The sequence below is a fragment of the Poromitra crassiceps genome, assembly GCF_964638095.1.
Source record: "Poromitra crassiceps genome assembly, chromosome: 14".
NCBI classification, from domain to species: domain Eukaryota; kingdom Metazoa; phylum Chordata; class Actinopteri; order Beryciformes; family Melamphaidae; genus Poromitra; species Poromitra crassiceps.
The window spans coordinates 9057851-9075108 of NC_139633.1; the positions used below are offsets into that span (position 1 = coordinate 9057851).

General features: G+C 43.0%; 1 protein-coding gene across 1 annotated transcript; it reads right to left on the bottom strand.

Annotated features, from left to right (window-relative positions):
- Positions 1-8709: 8709 nt before the first annotated feature.
- LOC310788808 (uncharacterized protein) lies at positions 8710-14171 on the bottom strand (the record flags this gene model as incomplete). The annotated part of the gene is made up of 3 exons (XM_083650382.1): positions 13940-14171; positions 9963-10331; positions 8710-8720 (listed from the first exon to the last, which is right to left on the bottom strand). Exons 1-3 carry the CDS (start codon positions 14130-14132, stop codon positions 8710-8712), a joined length of 573 nt encoding a protein of 190 aa, XP_083506508.1. The 5' UTR covers positions 14133-14171.
- Positions 14172-17258: the final 3087 nt, after the last annotated feature.

A 17258-nucleotide genomic window follows, 5' to 3' on the forward strand; every position in this document is an offset into this window, starting at 1 on the left:
GCCCCGCCTCTTCCTCCCGCTCCCCGCGCTCTCCATAAGCTGTGTGTGAAGCAAGGACTTGATCACACACACGCACGCACGCACACACACACACACACACACACACACACACACACACACACTTGTCTGTTACGTCATCACTCCATAACCCATGATGTAACACTGCAGCAATGTAGCAGCTGGGAATGGTCCCCGTCTGCTTCTTTGTTACTTTCCTGCAATCCTTTCTAGTCCTCTTGACTTAAAGGGACAGCTCACCCTAAAATCCAAAATACATATTTTCCTCTCACCTGTAGTGCTGCTATTTATCCATCTATATCATTTTGGGATAGTTGCCTGAGTTTTGGAGATATCGGCCGCGGAGATGTCCGCCTTCTCTTGAATACACTGGAACTGGATGGCACTCGGCTTGCGGTGCTCAAAGCACCAACAAAATATATATATACATTTGAAAACTCAACAGCATTGTCTCTTTCCAGGAATCATGACTCGGTTACTCAAGATAATGCACAGACTTTGTTGTGAGCAGTTTCATGTAGGAACTATTTTCTTTTGCAGTCTCATGTAGGAACTAGCTAGCAGCTAGCGGGTGTTCAGTCAAAAGAAAATATTTCCTCCATGAAACTGCTCATAACAAGGTCTGTGGATTATCTTGAGTAACGGGGTCATGATTTCTGGAAAGAGACATTGCTGTTGAGTTTTTCAAATGTATTTATTTGGCACTTTGAGCACCACAAGCCGAGTGCCATCCAGTTCCATTGTATTGGAGAGAAGGCAGAAACTCTGCGGCCGATATCTCCAAAACTCAAGCAAATAACACAAAATGATATAGATGATAAATAGCACTACAGATGAGAGGGAATATATGTATTTTGGATTTTAAGGTGAGCTGTTCCTTTAAGCAGGATCTAATGATCTATGATGACGCTTTGTGGGTGAAACCTTTCCTCCCTTTCGTTTATTTGTAGCCCCGCTTTTGTTGGATCAGGGATCTCGCAACATATTAATAACAAACTCTGTTTTCTTAACTGGCATCTCATAGGGATTTTGCTGAAGACAGAGGCTCAGGTGCGAGTTGTGGAAACAGTAAGTTGGATTGTTTAAGAAACCAATTTCTCAGGAAACTACTTGGCACTTCGCTTAGAATTCGAAAGCAAAATGTTGTGTCGGGGTGAACACCTTGCAACGTGTACATTTCGGTGATTTTCATATTTTAACTTGAAATGGTTGAAGGTTGAGAAACTACAACTCTTGGGCTTATGAAACCCTTTCAAAACCCATTGGATGAGCTGGAAAATGCATGGTGGTTAAAACATTATTTTCGATCAGATAAAAACAGTTTTTAGTTGCGACGTGTCCATTTTTGCTTTCGGATAGGATTTCATTCAACCCGGCTGCAGAGACGGAATGTTGCACAGAACTAGATGTTACTGATGCACTCCCCCCCCCCCCCCCCCCCCCCAGGGGTCTATCCCGGTTGTCACGGTAACGCGCTGCAGCCTCGGCCGACCCAAATACAGAAAAAGAAGGATGATGTTGTGAAGTCATGACACGATGTAGCAGCCGGAGAGAGCGTCTCATAATGTTCTCACAGTGTTTTGAAATGGTAGTTTGCACACAGTTTAGCCTCCACTGCAGCCATTCCCCTGTAGAGAGAGCGTACATGTGCGCCGACGAGAGGCGGAATGTAAGATTCACGTCCAGCTTTGTTTACATCGGGTTGAGTACGGAGAGCAGCGACTTTTCCAAGTCGTTTGTCCAATTAGTCTCCGCCTTTCGCACTCCTCACTGAACACACTTCCTGTAAAAACCTCATCAGAACTGCACACAATACAATATGCAACTTTCCCCGGCCGTCAAACACCCCCACCCCCCGCACCCAAACATTTAGAAGAAGAAGAAGAAATATCCGTGTGGAAGTGTGTTAGAGTGCCAGCTAATCCCACTTTAAAAATCCAACTTTCAGATCGGCGGTTGGTGGTTTGGAGAAGTAGGAATAGTTCTGGATGGTATTTTGAATGTACAGCTCGTTTCTCCGTAGTTGGTAGCATAGAAGACTCGTGTCGTGAGGCACAGAAAATCGCACTTAACGTCTCACCTCTGGTCATACAATTCCATTCTCAGTCCTATATGTCTTTAATGTGTCCTTAAACATTCCGCACGGGGGTGGCACACTTTTGTCTGCACTGAGGCAGAAAGAGCTTATAATGCACATTGACAGACCTGTTTTAATACAACGCGGTTTCCCCAAGTCTTAGAAGTATTGTCGTTTTATGCGTTGAACGTTTTGTCTCCATACCCATTCCAGTCTCTGCACAGGATATCCTGTCTGCATTGAGAGGCAGAACGGAGGTGGTAATCTATGCACATTTACAGCGGCGGTTAAAGCCCTGCATAGTGTATTAAGTCTTCAGGCGCGCTATCTACAGTAGCCTACACCTTTTACAGCAAAGAGGCTGAGAGACCCCCCCTAGGCTGCACAGATTTGACGACAAAGAATTATTCGAGAGATTCTTCGAAAGGAGGAGTGCCGTTACAGTTTTGACCTTTTTGATATTCTCTGCGTTGATCATAGCAAGCTACGCTAGTAAAGGATTTTCCATCTCCTATTTGCAAATTTGGAATAAGCCATGGGCGGCTGTGTAGAGCGGTTGTTGCACTGTTTGACTTCCCTCTCTAGGCGCTTCAGGTGGCCTGCGGTCTCGCTGAACAAGGTGCTCGGCGTTGGGTGCAGTGGACAGACCGAGAACTGCAGGGCTCCCAGACTGATGTCTAAATGAAGCCTCCTCTGGGATGTCTGAGTGAAGGTTACAGTAAGGAGGCCTCGTTGTTTACGTCTCATTACTGTCTCATACAGTACGTTGGTATCTGTTCCTTTCATGTAGGAATAAGGTCGACTCGGCTGTTGTTTCTGCTCGTTTTCTCGTTTGTCAGACAGGGTCTTGAACTGGAGAGAGCGCTCCTCTTTTTTTCTTCTTCGTTGGTGTGACAGCAGCCGCTGGTTTATCTGCTTGGACGCAAACAGGAAATGAGTTACAGTTGAGTGCGAGAGGACAGTTTGACAGTATGGAGCAGGGTCCAGAATTAGCACCAGCAGCCACCAGCCAAATGCTGGTCAAAATATGCAAGCGGCTGGTAGATTAGCTTCACTCATCAGCCAAATAAAAAAACAATGGTAATCTATTGAGTGGTAACTGGTAACGTGAACATTCAATTTCATTTTGGACCCTGGTATGAAGTACAGTTTGGCGGGATGTGAACCAGTGCAGTGCATCAATTCCAACAGTATTATAACAGAAATGTACAAAATATGTGTAGTGTAACTACGTGTGGCTACTCTTTTTTTTGTTTTGCGTTCTCTCTTTTTACACTTGATCATCCATTTGTAATACTGCAATTTAATAACATGTAAATATACAGCATACAAGGAATATTATGATGCATACTGACTGACTGGCAGATTTCAGTGGACTCTCCCCGTGCGTTAAAGCTTAATGTTACTGATTCATGCCTTGGCTCCATGGCTGTCATTTGAGGCACATGGAGCCCAGCTGGCAGTAGTTTAGGGGGGGTCAACTGCTGCTAGGAGTGATGGGGGAGGGAGATGAACACACGTCAAGACTTCCTGTTTGAGAGGAGAGAAAAAAACACTTCCTGTTTGAGGGGGCTCGGTCCAGAGAGCGCTCCGTGTGTGTGTGTGTGTTTGTGTGTGCAGGATCTCAGCTGGAAGAGCTGTGTACTGAAAAAGGGGTGTTGTTTCAGGAGTGTTGTGGGTTTTTTTCCATTGAGTTTGGTGCGGTACAGGTGCTTTGGATGCTGGCACAGTGGATATTTGGTACTGGCCCCGGCCCGCTTTGAAAGGGTTCTGCTGGCAGTGATGTTGTCATGTTGGTTGGTTGGTGGTGGTGATGCCTAAAGGACTTGTCTCGCACTGCCAGTGACAGACTAATGGACCCTGAATACCCACTGTAGGCCCAGAATGGTACAGCATGGTACTTATGCAATGGAAAACCTCTCTAAATATTACTGTGGATCCTTCTGAGATAAGTCACTCAAGCCCTGGTCCCTGATCTCCTCATGATCCCATCCATGTCTTAGTCGTCTCTTAAAGAAATGCCGCCCGTTAAACCGTACTGATCACATGACCTCACATTCTGTTTCGTTCTGCCGATCAGTCTGGCTCCCAGCCCGCCCTCAGCGATTTCCAGAAATGATCAAGTCCACGGGCCAATCGGGGGGCCTGCCTCGTAGTTGACAACGTAACCGGCCAATCGGGGCGCCTGGCAAAACAGTATGGCGGTGGTGTTAACAGTAATAGAGTACCGCGGGGAGGACGTATTTTTGTAGGCGGAAGGCGGAAGTCCCGGACATGTTGGATCTTACGGGGGAAAAGTCAATGGGGTTTTAGAATGGGGTTTTCATTTAAATGCATAATATAAGGTCTGTGGTTAACAAACGTTTATGGGAGTGGTCATTTGGGTTCAGCAGGATAATCTTCATGAACGTGAATCACTTTTATGCCGTTTTTGAAGTGTTTTCTAAAACACGTTTCAAAAGTCGTAAAAGTGATTCACGTTTTGTGAAGAGTCGGCAGAGAACGAAACGAAACCGAACGTGGGGTCACGTGGTCAGGACCGATTAGCAGGCTCAAAGAAATAATCCCTGCTCCCTAAAAAATAATATCGCTTTTCTCTTCATTTAATTGAACCCTTTAAAAATGCAACTGAAAAGGTGAATGTCATGGCTTCCTGATTGTAGTCTGATGTTAAAATGACCTGGGTGAAAATAGTGTTGAATTCGGATGTGCTTCTGTCTCGCCTGTTGAACTAGAAACTGGTAAAACCGGTGAAATGGAAGCACCCCCCCCCCCCCCTCTGTGTGGTATAAATTAAAAATCTAGGCCATTGGACAGAACTCAAACCGGTAGAAAACATGTTTTTTACCCAGGTCTGTATGTCACCTTGCCTTTTGGACTTTGGATGTACATATATTTCTGAACGGGGGGCTTTGTTTTGACATGGAAAAATAACGAGTTGTGTTAGAAGCGGAAAGCATTTTGTCGTGCATGTGTTGTGAAACTAGGCTTCTCCTTGGGTTTTTTTGTATACATGAAAGATGGAGGTAATATATTGCCCATTTATGTTCCAGTCGAGCATGCTTTTATTTCATCTTATCAGGCGTGTTTTGAGGGCGGTTTTCCCCTCGTGGCTATACGTTTTATTTTCCTATATGCCCTATTTACCTTTTTAGCCTAGTATTGATGAAGATTCCAGTTGAGTGCTTACATTGATCACTAATTACCTGCCTGTGAACACCGCTGATATAAAGCATTAGGATGCACAAAACGGGAATAGTGACATAAATGCCGAAATCAAGCTTGGCTCCCGGATTTCCAACAAGCGGGACAAGATAACCTTCTAAAAAAGGGCGATCCCAGGATGCTGTTCTGTGAGCAGCTCCACCACACCATGAGGTCTTTTGAGAAGCAAGCTTATATTGATGAGGTGTCCTCTGAGTAGAAGTCAGCTGATCTGTTTTCTAATGTATTGTGTGGGTGTACAATCATGTTATCATTTCTATGTATTACAGTGGAAGCAGCAGGGTTGTGTGTGGAAAAATAATGCCTATTGGTACCGTACACATTTTTGCTATCGCCATTTATATCGAGGCATCGGAGGATGTCGAAGTGCTTCAAAATGTTTTTTAACGGGGAGAAGATATCAAGTATTGTTTTGCTTTCTGGTTATGGGAATTTGTCCGGAGGAAATCCAATTTGAGTAAAGGGCTGGCTATTTTGAAAAGCAGATGGCATGTACAAATATTACAAAAATGCATTTCCTCTTTGGTGCTTTTAAGAAACAACTGCTTGAAACCAATATTAGTAACAAAATGTTCCATTTTCTGCCCTGCAAATTGTCCTTGACACTTTTCTTCTTCACTTGAAAGTGGGATCTTTGGCCCAAAATCTCACCATATTGACCGAAGACTTGATCGTGCGAACCATCGTTTTGGCTTTGAGCATTTTCAGCGATGTAACTTGGGAGCATCAGCTGCAGAATGTTGCGACGTTGTGACTCTGATCTTCTGAACGTCCTGTGTCTTCCTAAGTGACATGTCGTCGTCGGTGGAAGTTTGATCTGCTGTTTGACTGTTTGCTACACCAGACTGCCCCCATGTGGAGCTCAGTGCTTCCACTTACAGCATGTCCGTTCCTCAAACAGTTTGGAGAAGAACCCTGATGCCGTGTCTCATTGAGAATGTGCAACGGACCGAGGCAGTATGTTCTCTCATTGTGTTGGGCCGCCTCTCCAAATGTTTTTTCTCTCCTTGTGCTTTTGTAAAGATTGCAACTTTGCAGACCAATTAAACTGATCATCTTTGAATGTGCTTGTGCTCTCGTTTCTGAAGACGCTCAATGCTGAATAGTGGCCTTTGATGAGTCACCAGCCTCTGTCAGAAGAACTCATGTGGCTGGCATGGAATTTGGTGTGTGGGGTGTGAACTGAGGCCAATAGAGCTCAACGGTCACGTGACATTTCTTGCCCCGGAGGTGAGTTTCCAATTAATTTTCTCCATAGGCATTTCGAAAAACCTTTTTAATGAGTTTTAAGGCTGGAACCAATAAGCCACCCCGTGACCTACTGAATCGTGAGTGTCCATAAAACATTTCACTTGGAGCAAAAATAAAGATGGGTGGGGGAGGCGGTTAATTGATGTTATTTGTTATTTTTGCTCCAATTCTGAAATGTTTTATGGTCACTCATAATTCAGTAAACTTTTTAAGGCTGGAACCAACTGCCAACCCGTGACCTACAGTAGGTCACGGGTTGGCTTGGTTCCAGCCGTAAAACCTTTTTCTTCTTCGAAATCTCTATGGAGAAAATGAATGGGAAACTCACTTCCGGGGCAAAACATGTCACGTGACTGTTCAGCTCTATAACAAAATAAACTGCACTAATGAAAACATGTGACTTGATGATTCTGATATGATGCCGTTTTGGTAAGTATTAACTTAATAGTATAAGTTAATTTAATAGCAGCAGTCACTATAGCAGCAGACTGGACTATAGTGCAAACAAAAGTATCTGACAAAAAATGTCTTGGGATGTGTGTGTGTGTGTGTGGTGGGGGGGGGGGGGGTTCAGGTGGGACAGCCCAGATGCTCCAAACAAAACAAATGACTGTTAACTTACAGCAATGATGTTTCTCTAAATACATTAAGCCTTATTTTAACATTTGTATGTTGAAGTTAAATAGAAATAGGTAAGAGTCAAATGTATATACCTTCAAATGAAATCACATGAGCCCTTATCTCTCTCAGCTGACGTGTTCAGGTGTTGTGGGACAGTGTTTTGGAGAGTCTGAGTTCTAAAGTGCTTTTATTAACCTCCACATTTTGAGCTGGCCCACTCTGCCCCTCTGTGGACATCTAAGGCATTACAAGCTTAAGCAACATGAGTGGGCTGGAGAATTTACACAGCCATCAGCTAATTGTCACTTCAAACTTTTTGTTCCAATCTTAAAGCATTCATTTGCATTAGACTTAATTAGTCTGATGGGTTTCTTGCACATCATTTCCATATTGTATGCATTTACACAGAGTAATTTACAGTGAGTGCAACTAATGGATTAAGCCAGAGAAGAGGTGGGAGGCGGGTCTCCCCAGGGGGGCTCCAGTTTCAGGGGAGGCTCACTGAATGGAAGTGAAAAAATATTACATAAATTATTAATGTTATCAAAAGGAAATCACATATAATAGCCTAAATGTGTGATTTGGTTACAGAGATAGAGTTCAGAGATACAGTAGTTTTGTGGCATTCTACTATTTTACCCACTTTCCAAGAGCCAGAAACGAATGAATGCCTTCAGACAGGCATTTATTTATGTATTTAGTGTAGTCTGAAGTATGTCAAATAGCAATATCCGGCTATCTTGGCTCAACTGTTGAGTGTCTATGGGTCTATCAAATAACAATCATGATCCAATATGCATCCAGGAATTGAGCGAGGGGGGCTCCTTATTCCAAGCTTTGTCTGGGGGGAGGCCCACAGTCTAGACTTTGAAAACCCCTGATTAAGCTATTCTGACATAGCATGTGACAGGTCTTACTTCAAATGTGAAAATTTGTTTGCACATTTTCACCTGCCAATAATTGTGGTTTCCAATAGAGGTTATCAAAATCCACTTACGGTATATAGATAATAATAAAAAAAAGACATTGATAAGGCCTTCCTTTCATAAAAGTATTTATTAATGACACAAATGATTTATTATTAATCATCACACATATTTACATATATACATATTTACATATTACTAATGGGTTAAGCTAGAGAGAGTGGCATCAGCGGAGGACCAAAATGCGTGACTCATTAGCCAATGAACAGCCAGGAAAGGGTCTCGCGCTACTTTTGAATGCTAAAATAAAGCTGATGTACAATTTGATTCAAGAAAAAAAAACTTTGTAAGTACAACACAAAAACGAACAGACAAAGCCCACTTGCTCCCTTTTATATGATGATGATATATATAAACTTTTCCTGGCTGGATTCTTTGCATTATATATAAACTTTTCCTGGCTGGATTCTTTGCATTATATATAACCTTTTCCTGGCTGGATTAATAGAAATGCGTATAGTTACGCTGTTTTTAACCAAATCGGAATATAACATCAGATGAAACTGTAATGATGGTCAACAGTCTCACCTGCTATACAAACACTGAACAATGCAGAACATAGTTTCAAGAACAAAAACAGCACAGTTGCAAGAGCAGCACAGTTAAAAGTTGACTAATGTTCCACCATGGAACCACATTGTATTCAGACAGATATCCTCAGAGCCAAAAAAAAAGTCTCAAGGCAACAGAACAGTTAGCAGTTGAATCTGCTTCCTCTACTTTACTAAACACGTTTGACTATCAATTTCCTGTTGTTGTTTTTCCCTTTTCTGCCTGTTTATAGTTTCCCAACTGTACTCCGCTGTTCACTCAGAAACAGGCTGACTGTGAGCCTAGCTAGATCTAACTACCGTAATCAACAATCAACCACAGGCCACAATTATATTAGTGTATATAAAACAAAAACTGAGTAATTAAGGGGTTTCTCTCCTATGTGTCTTTTACCCCAGACGGCAAAAATGGTTACTCTCCATTGTGGCTCTTTATGTGATTCTTCATATATCTTTTACAACCAAAACTTTTACCACAGACTGCACAACTAAATGGTTTCTCGCCTGTGTGGACACTCATGTGTGGCTCCAATTGTGATTTGTAACCAAATCTCTTACCACAGACTGGGCAATTAAATGGTTTCTCGCCTGTGTGGACTCTCATGTGTGGCTTCAATTGTGAATGGTCACCAAATCTTTTACCACAGACTGAGCAATTAAATGGTTTCTCGCCTGTGTGGACTCTCACGTGTGTCTTCAATTGTGATTTGTCACCAAATCTTTTACCACAGACTGAGCAATTAAATGGTTTCTCGCCTGTGTGGACTCTCATGTGTGGCTTCACTTGTGATTTGTCACCAAATCTTTTACCACAGACTGCGCAATTAAATGGTTTCTCGCCTGTGTGGACTCTCATGTGTGGCTTCAAACGTGATTTGTGACTAAATCTTTTTCCACAGATTGAGCAATTAACTGGTTTCTCACCTGTGTGGACTCTCATGTGTGTCGTCAAGTTTGATTTGGCACTAAATCTTTTACCACAGATAGCACAATTAAATGGCTTATCTCCTGTGTGGACTGTCATGTGTCTCACCAGATTGCTCCTGTAGTCAAATCTTTTATGACAAACTGAGCAACTAAAGCCTTTCTTCACCTTTGACTCTAAACCCGACTGAGGTTCAAGAGTTTCCGTCAAATCATCAGTGTCTTCAGTCTCATGTTCAGAAGGTGGTTCTGATACTCCACAGTCCTCTCCATCATCTTCTGTTTTCATCTGTTCAGTTGAGCTGCTACTGGCTAGAGTCTCTGCCTCTCTGTTCTCCTCAGTTTGGCTTTGATGAAGCCATGAGGACTGAGGCTTCTCTTCATCATCTTCAATCTTCACAGTGTCACGAGTGAATGTGAACTGGGTGATATCAGCCTCCTCTGGCCCTTGAAGCTGATCTCTCTCCTGACTGGTCCAGAGGTCCTCCTCTTCCTCTTTAATGTGTGGGGGCTCTGGGTCCTCCTGGAGCTGCTCTCCCTCCTGACTGGCCCAGAGGTTCTCCTGTTCCTCTTCAATGTGTGGGGGCTCTGGGTCCTCCTGGTCCAGACTGGTGCTCCACTCTTGCTGCCCAGGGGGAACCTCTTCTTTACAGACCCCCAGGAGGTCTGGTGGTACAGCTGAAATACAGACGTACACACATTAAGGAAAACAGTGAAAGCAAGTCAACCTAAACTCATTAATACCATTGGTTCAAAATTTTAATGAGATCCATAGGTATGGGATGGAAAAATGACCCTACTTCCTTCTCAATTGATTTATGACCTCAGTCAACACTTTCCTAATGAGCATATAGTCTCAATCGCTAGTTTCAAGTCTTCTTCAATACAGCATGATGTTCATTTTGTAAATGATTGTCCCACTTAAGAGTAAAATATACAATAAAGCAGGCTAAGCTTTGGGGTGTGATTGACAGGTCGCCTGTCCAGTGATTGTGCAGCTCGCCAATCATGACCCAATGGCAGGCAGCGCTAGAGCTCTGTGGGAAACCCCTGGTCTCGTGCTAGCTGCTTCGGGCTAAAAAAAAAGAAGAAAGATGACGATGGTCAAAATGCCGAACTCTGGGCTTCAAATTAAGAGTCCACAAAACAATGGCCGATGTCATGGTGGCTAATTTATACAGTCGATGGCTGGACCTCAAAAAATTATTGAGGGGTATCAAAGGCTGTTGGCTATAGCTCGCTGCTGATTACTGACCCTAAAAGTGAATGACAATACTCCTTTCCCTGAAATCCAAAAAATAGAGAATCCAAGGCACTCTTCTTAATAAGTTAAAAGGCTTTAATAATAGTGCTAGTTCATACTGGAACAATAAAAGTATAAAAGCGTCAACATGTTTCGGCCAACACAGTGGCCTTCATCAGGACGAGCTATCATGAGAAGAGTGTAAAATGTATGCCTTATGTACAAACATAAGTGTCATCAGTGCCATAGAGCAGTGGTTTCCAACCACTGGGCCACGGACCGGTACCGGGCCACAACGCATTTGGTACCGGGCCGCGAGCCCGAGCAATTTTTTTTTTTTACAAACTACAAACATAAATAAACGTCAACTTGAAACTATGTTTCAACTACCACACAGCCTATAATATTATAGCCTATGTTTATTAAAAAAAAGAAAGAAAAGATTATTAAAATTGACAACCGGTCCACGACTTTTTCTTCCATCTACCTACCGGTCCGTGGCACAAAAAAGGTTGGGAACCCCTGCCATAGGGAACACCTGTGGGGGTGTGTGGGGTGAGTGGAGGAAAAAGGGGCTGTGGGGGAATGGCTGAGGGAGGTGGAGGAGGGGGGAGGAGCTCTGGCACACAGATCTAAAGGGTGAAAAAAAGAGAGATATCTCAATGTTCAATAAGGCATATGCTTAAAATATCACATCTGAAATACAAAACACAATTGAAGAATAGGAAAACTAGTATACACAAACAACTTGAGTACGGAAAAGGCCAAATAACAAATCATAAATCATAAGCAGGCCAACATATCCATAGAGTCATTCAGACCAGGGAACTCCATTGCACGCAGGTTATAGATCCATCTACTTTCTTTTTGGTTCAGGATCTTCTGCCTATCACCTCTTCTGACAGTCAAGGGAACATGGTCAATGCCCATGGCTGTAAAAGACACTGATCTACCTACATGTGCATCATTGAAATGTTTTGCGATGGCATAATCCAGGTTCTTAATTCTACATGCATAACTATGCTCTGCCAAGCGGTCCTGTAACCGTCGCTTTGTGCCACCCACATCAAAAGCTTCACAAAATGAACAACAGAGGATGTAGATTACATGAATTGTTTTACAGTTGATGAAATGGTTGGTGGTATATTGTCTTTGAGTGACAGGATGAGTGAAGCCTTTGGATTTCACCACTGTGCCACACTGCTTACAATGCTTACAATTTAATTATGTAAATATGTACATAAGGTCCCAGTTCCTTTCCTTATCCGCTGTGATGAGACACTACATGATGTTTTCCCAGACCCCCCCACTTTTTTCTTTCAGGAGAGCACGTACAGTGGGGGATAGACTAGTCCATAGCCACCTTCCTGCTGTTCACCAACATGACACATGTTTACCTAAGGTGCCCGATGGTACTGTGAGTGAAAATGATTGATTGATTGATTGTTGATCATTATTGTCTGTGTTCAGTGTTGGTGAGTGGCCTTCCCCATCTGAGAGATGCCGTAGTTCCAAACATCATTAAAAAACATAATTAAGATTAATCATCTCTGCTTGGTGAGCTTCAAAGGCCTTCAGGCATGTGAGGGAGATAACATCCAGGTCTGCTTGACCAGAGTGAGGGTTGAGTCCTCCCTGGTGAGGTGATGGAACTTTACAGCAGACTCTGGAGGGTGGGGGGCCAGCTTTTTTGTTGTCGTGATGTCACGCCGATTCGTCCTATAGAGTATCGCAGGAATGAGTCCGGAAGACCTGGATACTACTCTCTTAAAACAGACGGTTGGCTCTCGCAATTTTCAAATGCTTCCGCCTAAACGTCTGTACTTCAAGCTGGGAAAACTTGGTCAAAACGGAAAGGGAAACTCAGGGAAAATAATGAGCGATGATAGGGCGATGTCCTAAGGCAGGACATCCGCTTGTGTTTCTCCAATCACCTGCATCGGTTCGAACTTCCTCCGGTCTGAAGCGTTCCCCCCGCCTCCAACTTCTTTGTCCATGTTCTGTGGGCGTGAATTATAGACTGTCTAAGCTGCATTCACAGAATGTAGAAGAGAGTCTGGCTTGAGAGACCACCTGGATACTAACACTTCTGGCTTGTACGTACAAAAGTGAATGGTATTTGTGTATGGGGATTTCGGTTAAATGCAGGAAATAAGGTCTGTGGTTAACAAAAGTGTAAGAAACAGCAAAGTTTGTGTTCGGCAAGTTCATCTTCACAAATGAGGACCACTTTTATGATTTCTGAAGCGTTTTCTGAGAATCACGTTTAAAAAACGCATTTACACTTCAATAAATCATCAAAGTGGTCGTTATTTGTAAAGATGATCTTGCTGAACACAAACTTTGCTGTTTCATACACTTCACCTTATTTCATGCATTTAACCGAAATTCCCATACTAAAACCCCATTGTCTTTTCCCCCTACGAACCAAACTTCTGGGTAAGCCTAGGCTAGAGGTTTTCAAAGTGGGAGGTGGGCTCCAAACAGTCAGGGGCGGCTCAGTGAATAGAAGTGCATTTCTTATCAAAAGGAGATCACATAGAATAGCTGTATCATTTGGTTAAAGAGATCATTCAGAGATGCGTGTCATGTTCCATGTTGGAAACAGGCTATATCATTTACTGAAAAGAAATGCCACAAGCCTGGCTGTGTGGTCATTAAAGTATCTAATCTAATCTACAGTAGTTTGGTGGAATTTTGTTGTTTTTCCCACTTTCCCAGATTCTGAAACAAATAAATGCCTTCAGAAATATCAGGCTAACTTGGCTCAATTGTTGAGTGTCTATATGGGATCAAATAACAGAAGCATGATCCCACAGGCATCCCATAGGAACGGGGGGGGGGGGGGGCAGCTTTTTCTAAGCTTTGTCTCAGGGGGAGGCGGCCCACAGCCTTTGAAAACCCCAGGCTTAGGCAATTGCAATCATAACTAACGCTACACACCTGCCCCCCTACCCCATGGCCCTGTTTTGCATTTGCTCACACCAGCAATATCATAAACTGTGTGTGTGAGTAATGTGAAATAACATTTAATGTCACCAACCTGCTCTATGTAAGCGCACTTCTGGATTTAAAACAGCGTCCAGCTGCTTTCGTAGTCCATCAATCTCACGTTTTGAATGAGAGACTTCCTCCTCGTACTCTGCTATCGTTCTGTCAAACACCCCAAATATCTCTTCAACAGCTGCAGTTAATCGCTGCTCCACCACCGCTCTCAGCTTCTGGACTTTAGACATTTTCACACAGTGACAGCAACTTTTCCTCCTCAACTGACTTATTTACTGACAAACTTCGTAGCTAGCCTACTAACTTCAGTGAAATAATGTTAGCTTGACTAGCTTCAATCACAGCTAACGTTAGCTACACAGCTTCATCTTCCTCCTGCTTCTTCTTCTTCTTTGTGTTTATTGGCAGATTGCAATCCAACTTTTAAGCCGTGCATACCGCCACCTACTGTAATTTAGTAGTTTTAAAAATTCAGTTATTTACAGTTAAAATACGTGTCCACCCAAAGTGCTTCAATTCATAATCATTGTCCATCCTTTCACTCAGACGCAGTTGTCGCAAATGCGTCCCGCAATATTTGATCTATCTCTGCTCCAGATATTTCTTCTTCTTCTTCTTCTTCTTCTTCTTCTTTCGTTTTACTGCGGTTAGCATCCAAAATGTTGCGTTACCCCCACCTACCGGATTAAAATTGAACTGGACTGAATTGAATTGAACTAAAATAAAATAAAATACCACCCATTTCCCATTCCACTACACCTCTACTTCTCAACTGTTTGAGAGAGCCCCAAAGCTTCTCTCAACTGCTTGAAGCAGTTGAGAGAAGCTTTTGTATGATGTGCAGAAGCAGTCTGCTTCTGCACATCATCAAATTTTCAGACTTATTTTCCACACCAGCAGTAGGCCCAGTTAGGCTAATTACCATAGCCAAGAATGCCAGAAACTTCACTTGATCTTTACAGAAGCAAAACTCGTCATTCTTCCTGGCTGATTTGACCTCTTTCGTTTCCTGACTCACCTCCTCATGCAAATTTGTGTAATAATCAAAAATCCACACTGATGCTGTTCACTTTACTCCTATTCACTTTCCCTGCAAGCCTTTTATGGCCGTCTGCGAATGAATCCACCTGACCCCGGCCTAACACTTCTATTGTATTCTATTTTATTTTAGTCTATTTCATTGTATCGAACAGTCCTATGTCTCTTATCATGTTTGATGCTTATGTTGATATTTTTCCATGCCTGAGTATGAGCAACATGTAGCATGTCCCAATTTCCCCTGGGAATCTATAGACAGTGACACAATGTCATAAAACAAGGTCACTAGGGGTGTCACGATACACTCAGTTCACGATACGATACGTATCACGATACTGGGTTCACGATAACGATACGATACGATACGATTTTAACAATATTTTTTTAAACTTGAATAATGACAATATATGACTGGAAAAGTAGTATTTTATTTGAAATGCACAAATACAAAACATGCTGTTGTGGGAAATTGTTATTACAATAACAACTAGAAAAAACATGAGATTGGAGATAAGGCTTATCTTGAAATAGAATGAGTTACACCGTCACTTAGATTTACTTTGAACTAAAAGGTTTCTCAGCAGTATAAATTCTCATTATGCATCTTCAGTTTTTCTTAAAACTCAAACAACAAGACTTTTCTTAATCTATTTTTTATGCATCTTCAGTTTTTCCTGTCAAGTAAACAGTAAACAGAAACTCAATTGAATGGTTTCTCTCCTGTATAACTTCTCATGTGTCTCTTCAGAGACTTGTTCAACTGAACTACTTTCCACACATTGAACTTCAACAAACAAAGACGTTTCTTAGTCTATTTTTTGGGGGGGGGAAAAAAAAAAAAAAAAAATTTTTTTTTTTTTTTTTTGCGATATTAGATTTCATCTCAACGATACATATCGTGACGTTTTACTATCGCGAAATTTCGTGGGACGATATATTGTGACACCCCTAAAGGTCACCCTTAGGTCTTTCATGACTCTAAACTTTCAATATCCCTTTGAGTCATGAAAGGGCTAGCTAGGTTACACTATCAAGAAAATTACACTTGATTCAGGATTATTATTATTTTATTTTATCTATCTTTAGCCTACCTCATTAGGCTACTAGGGTATGACCTTTTTCAGGATGATGATGATTATTATTAATAATATATTATTTTTTAACCGGAAACAAGTTATCTTTTATCTATTACCCTCAATAGGCTACTAGTTTATATTACCCTCCCCCACCCTCCCAGTGCGAGACTAGCCTACAGCCTCTGTAGCCTACAGCTACAGGTTATGGGAGCTGCAATCAGCACAGCTCTGAGCGCATGCACTCTCTGTCTGTCTGTCTGTCTGTCTGTCTGTCTGTCTGTCTGTCTGTCTGTCTGTCTGTCTGTCAGTCTGTCTGTCCTAAAATGGCAATAATAACCCAGGTGAACAGATAAGACAATCGACCCGTAATAATTTCTAAGTGAAGTGAATCACTGGTCTGGATTGTGAGCTTCAGCATCCAGAGCGCCGCACACACACACACACACACACACACACACACACACACACACACACACACACACACACACACACACACACACACACACACACACACACACACACACACACACACACACACACACACACACACACACACACACACACACACACACACACACACACACACACACACACACACACACACACACACACACACACACACACACACACACACACACACACACACACGCAGCGCACCTCCTCCTCTCCACTCCGCCTCCCTGGCTGCAGCCATGGCCGCCGCGGAGGATGCCGGCTGCACGGATGCTGCGATGATGACCAAACCTCCAGACTGCACCGAGATGGAGGAGCGGGTAAGCTCATTCTTTAGGATGCTTTTAGGATGCTTTCTTTGCGATCACGCATTCAGTGATGCGGGATGTCCTCCCTTTCCAGCCAGCCCCCCAAACCGTGCTATTCAGCAGCCAACAGGCAGAGAGAGAGAGAGAGAGAGAGAGAGAGAGAGAGAGAGAGAGAGAGAGAGAGAGAGAGAGAGAGAGAGAGAGAGAGACAGAGAGAGAGACCTTCAGTGCATGCCATTCACTGCAGCAGAGTGCAAAAACGACAGAGGCAAACGATGCTCCCCCCCTCGGGCCCCTCCCCTTCATCGCGGCACAAAATGCACAAGTGTTTATAATATTAGTTTGAGAAGAGGATGCGCCCTGTCGTTTTAACAACAACAGAGAGGGAGGGGGGGAGGGAGCGCGTTTGTCCGCCCCGTGCACACCGCACCGCACTGCAGCGCGCACACGCGACATACATACGCACATCATGCACGCCACG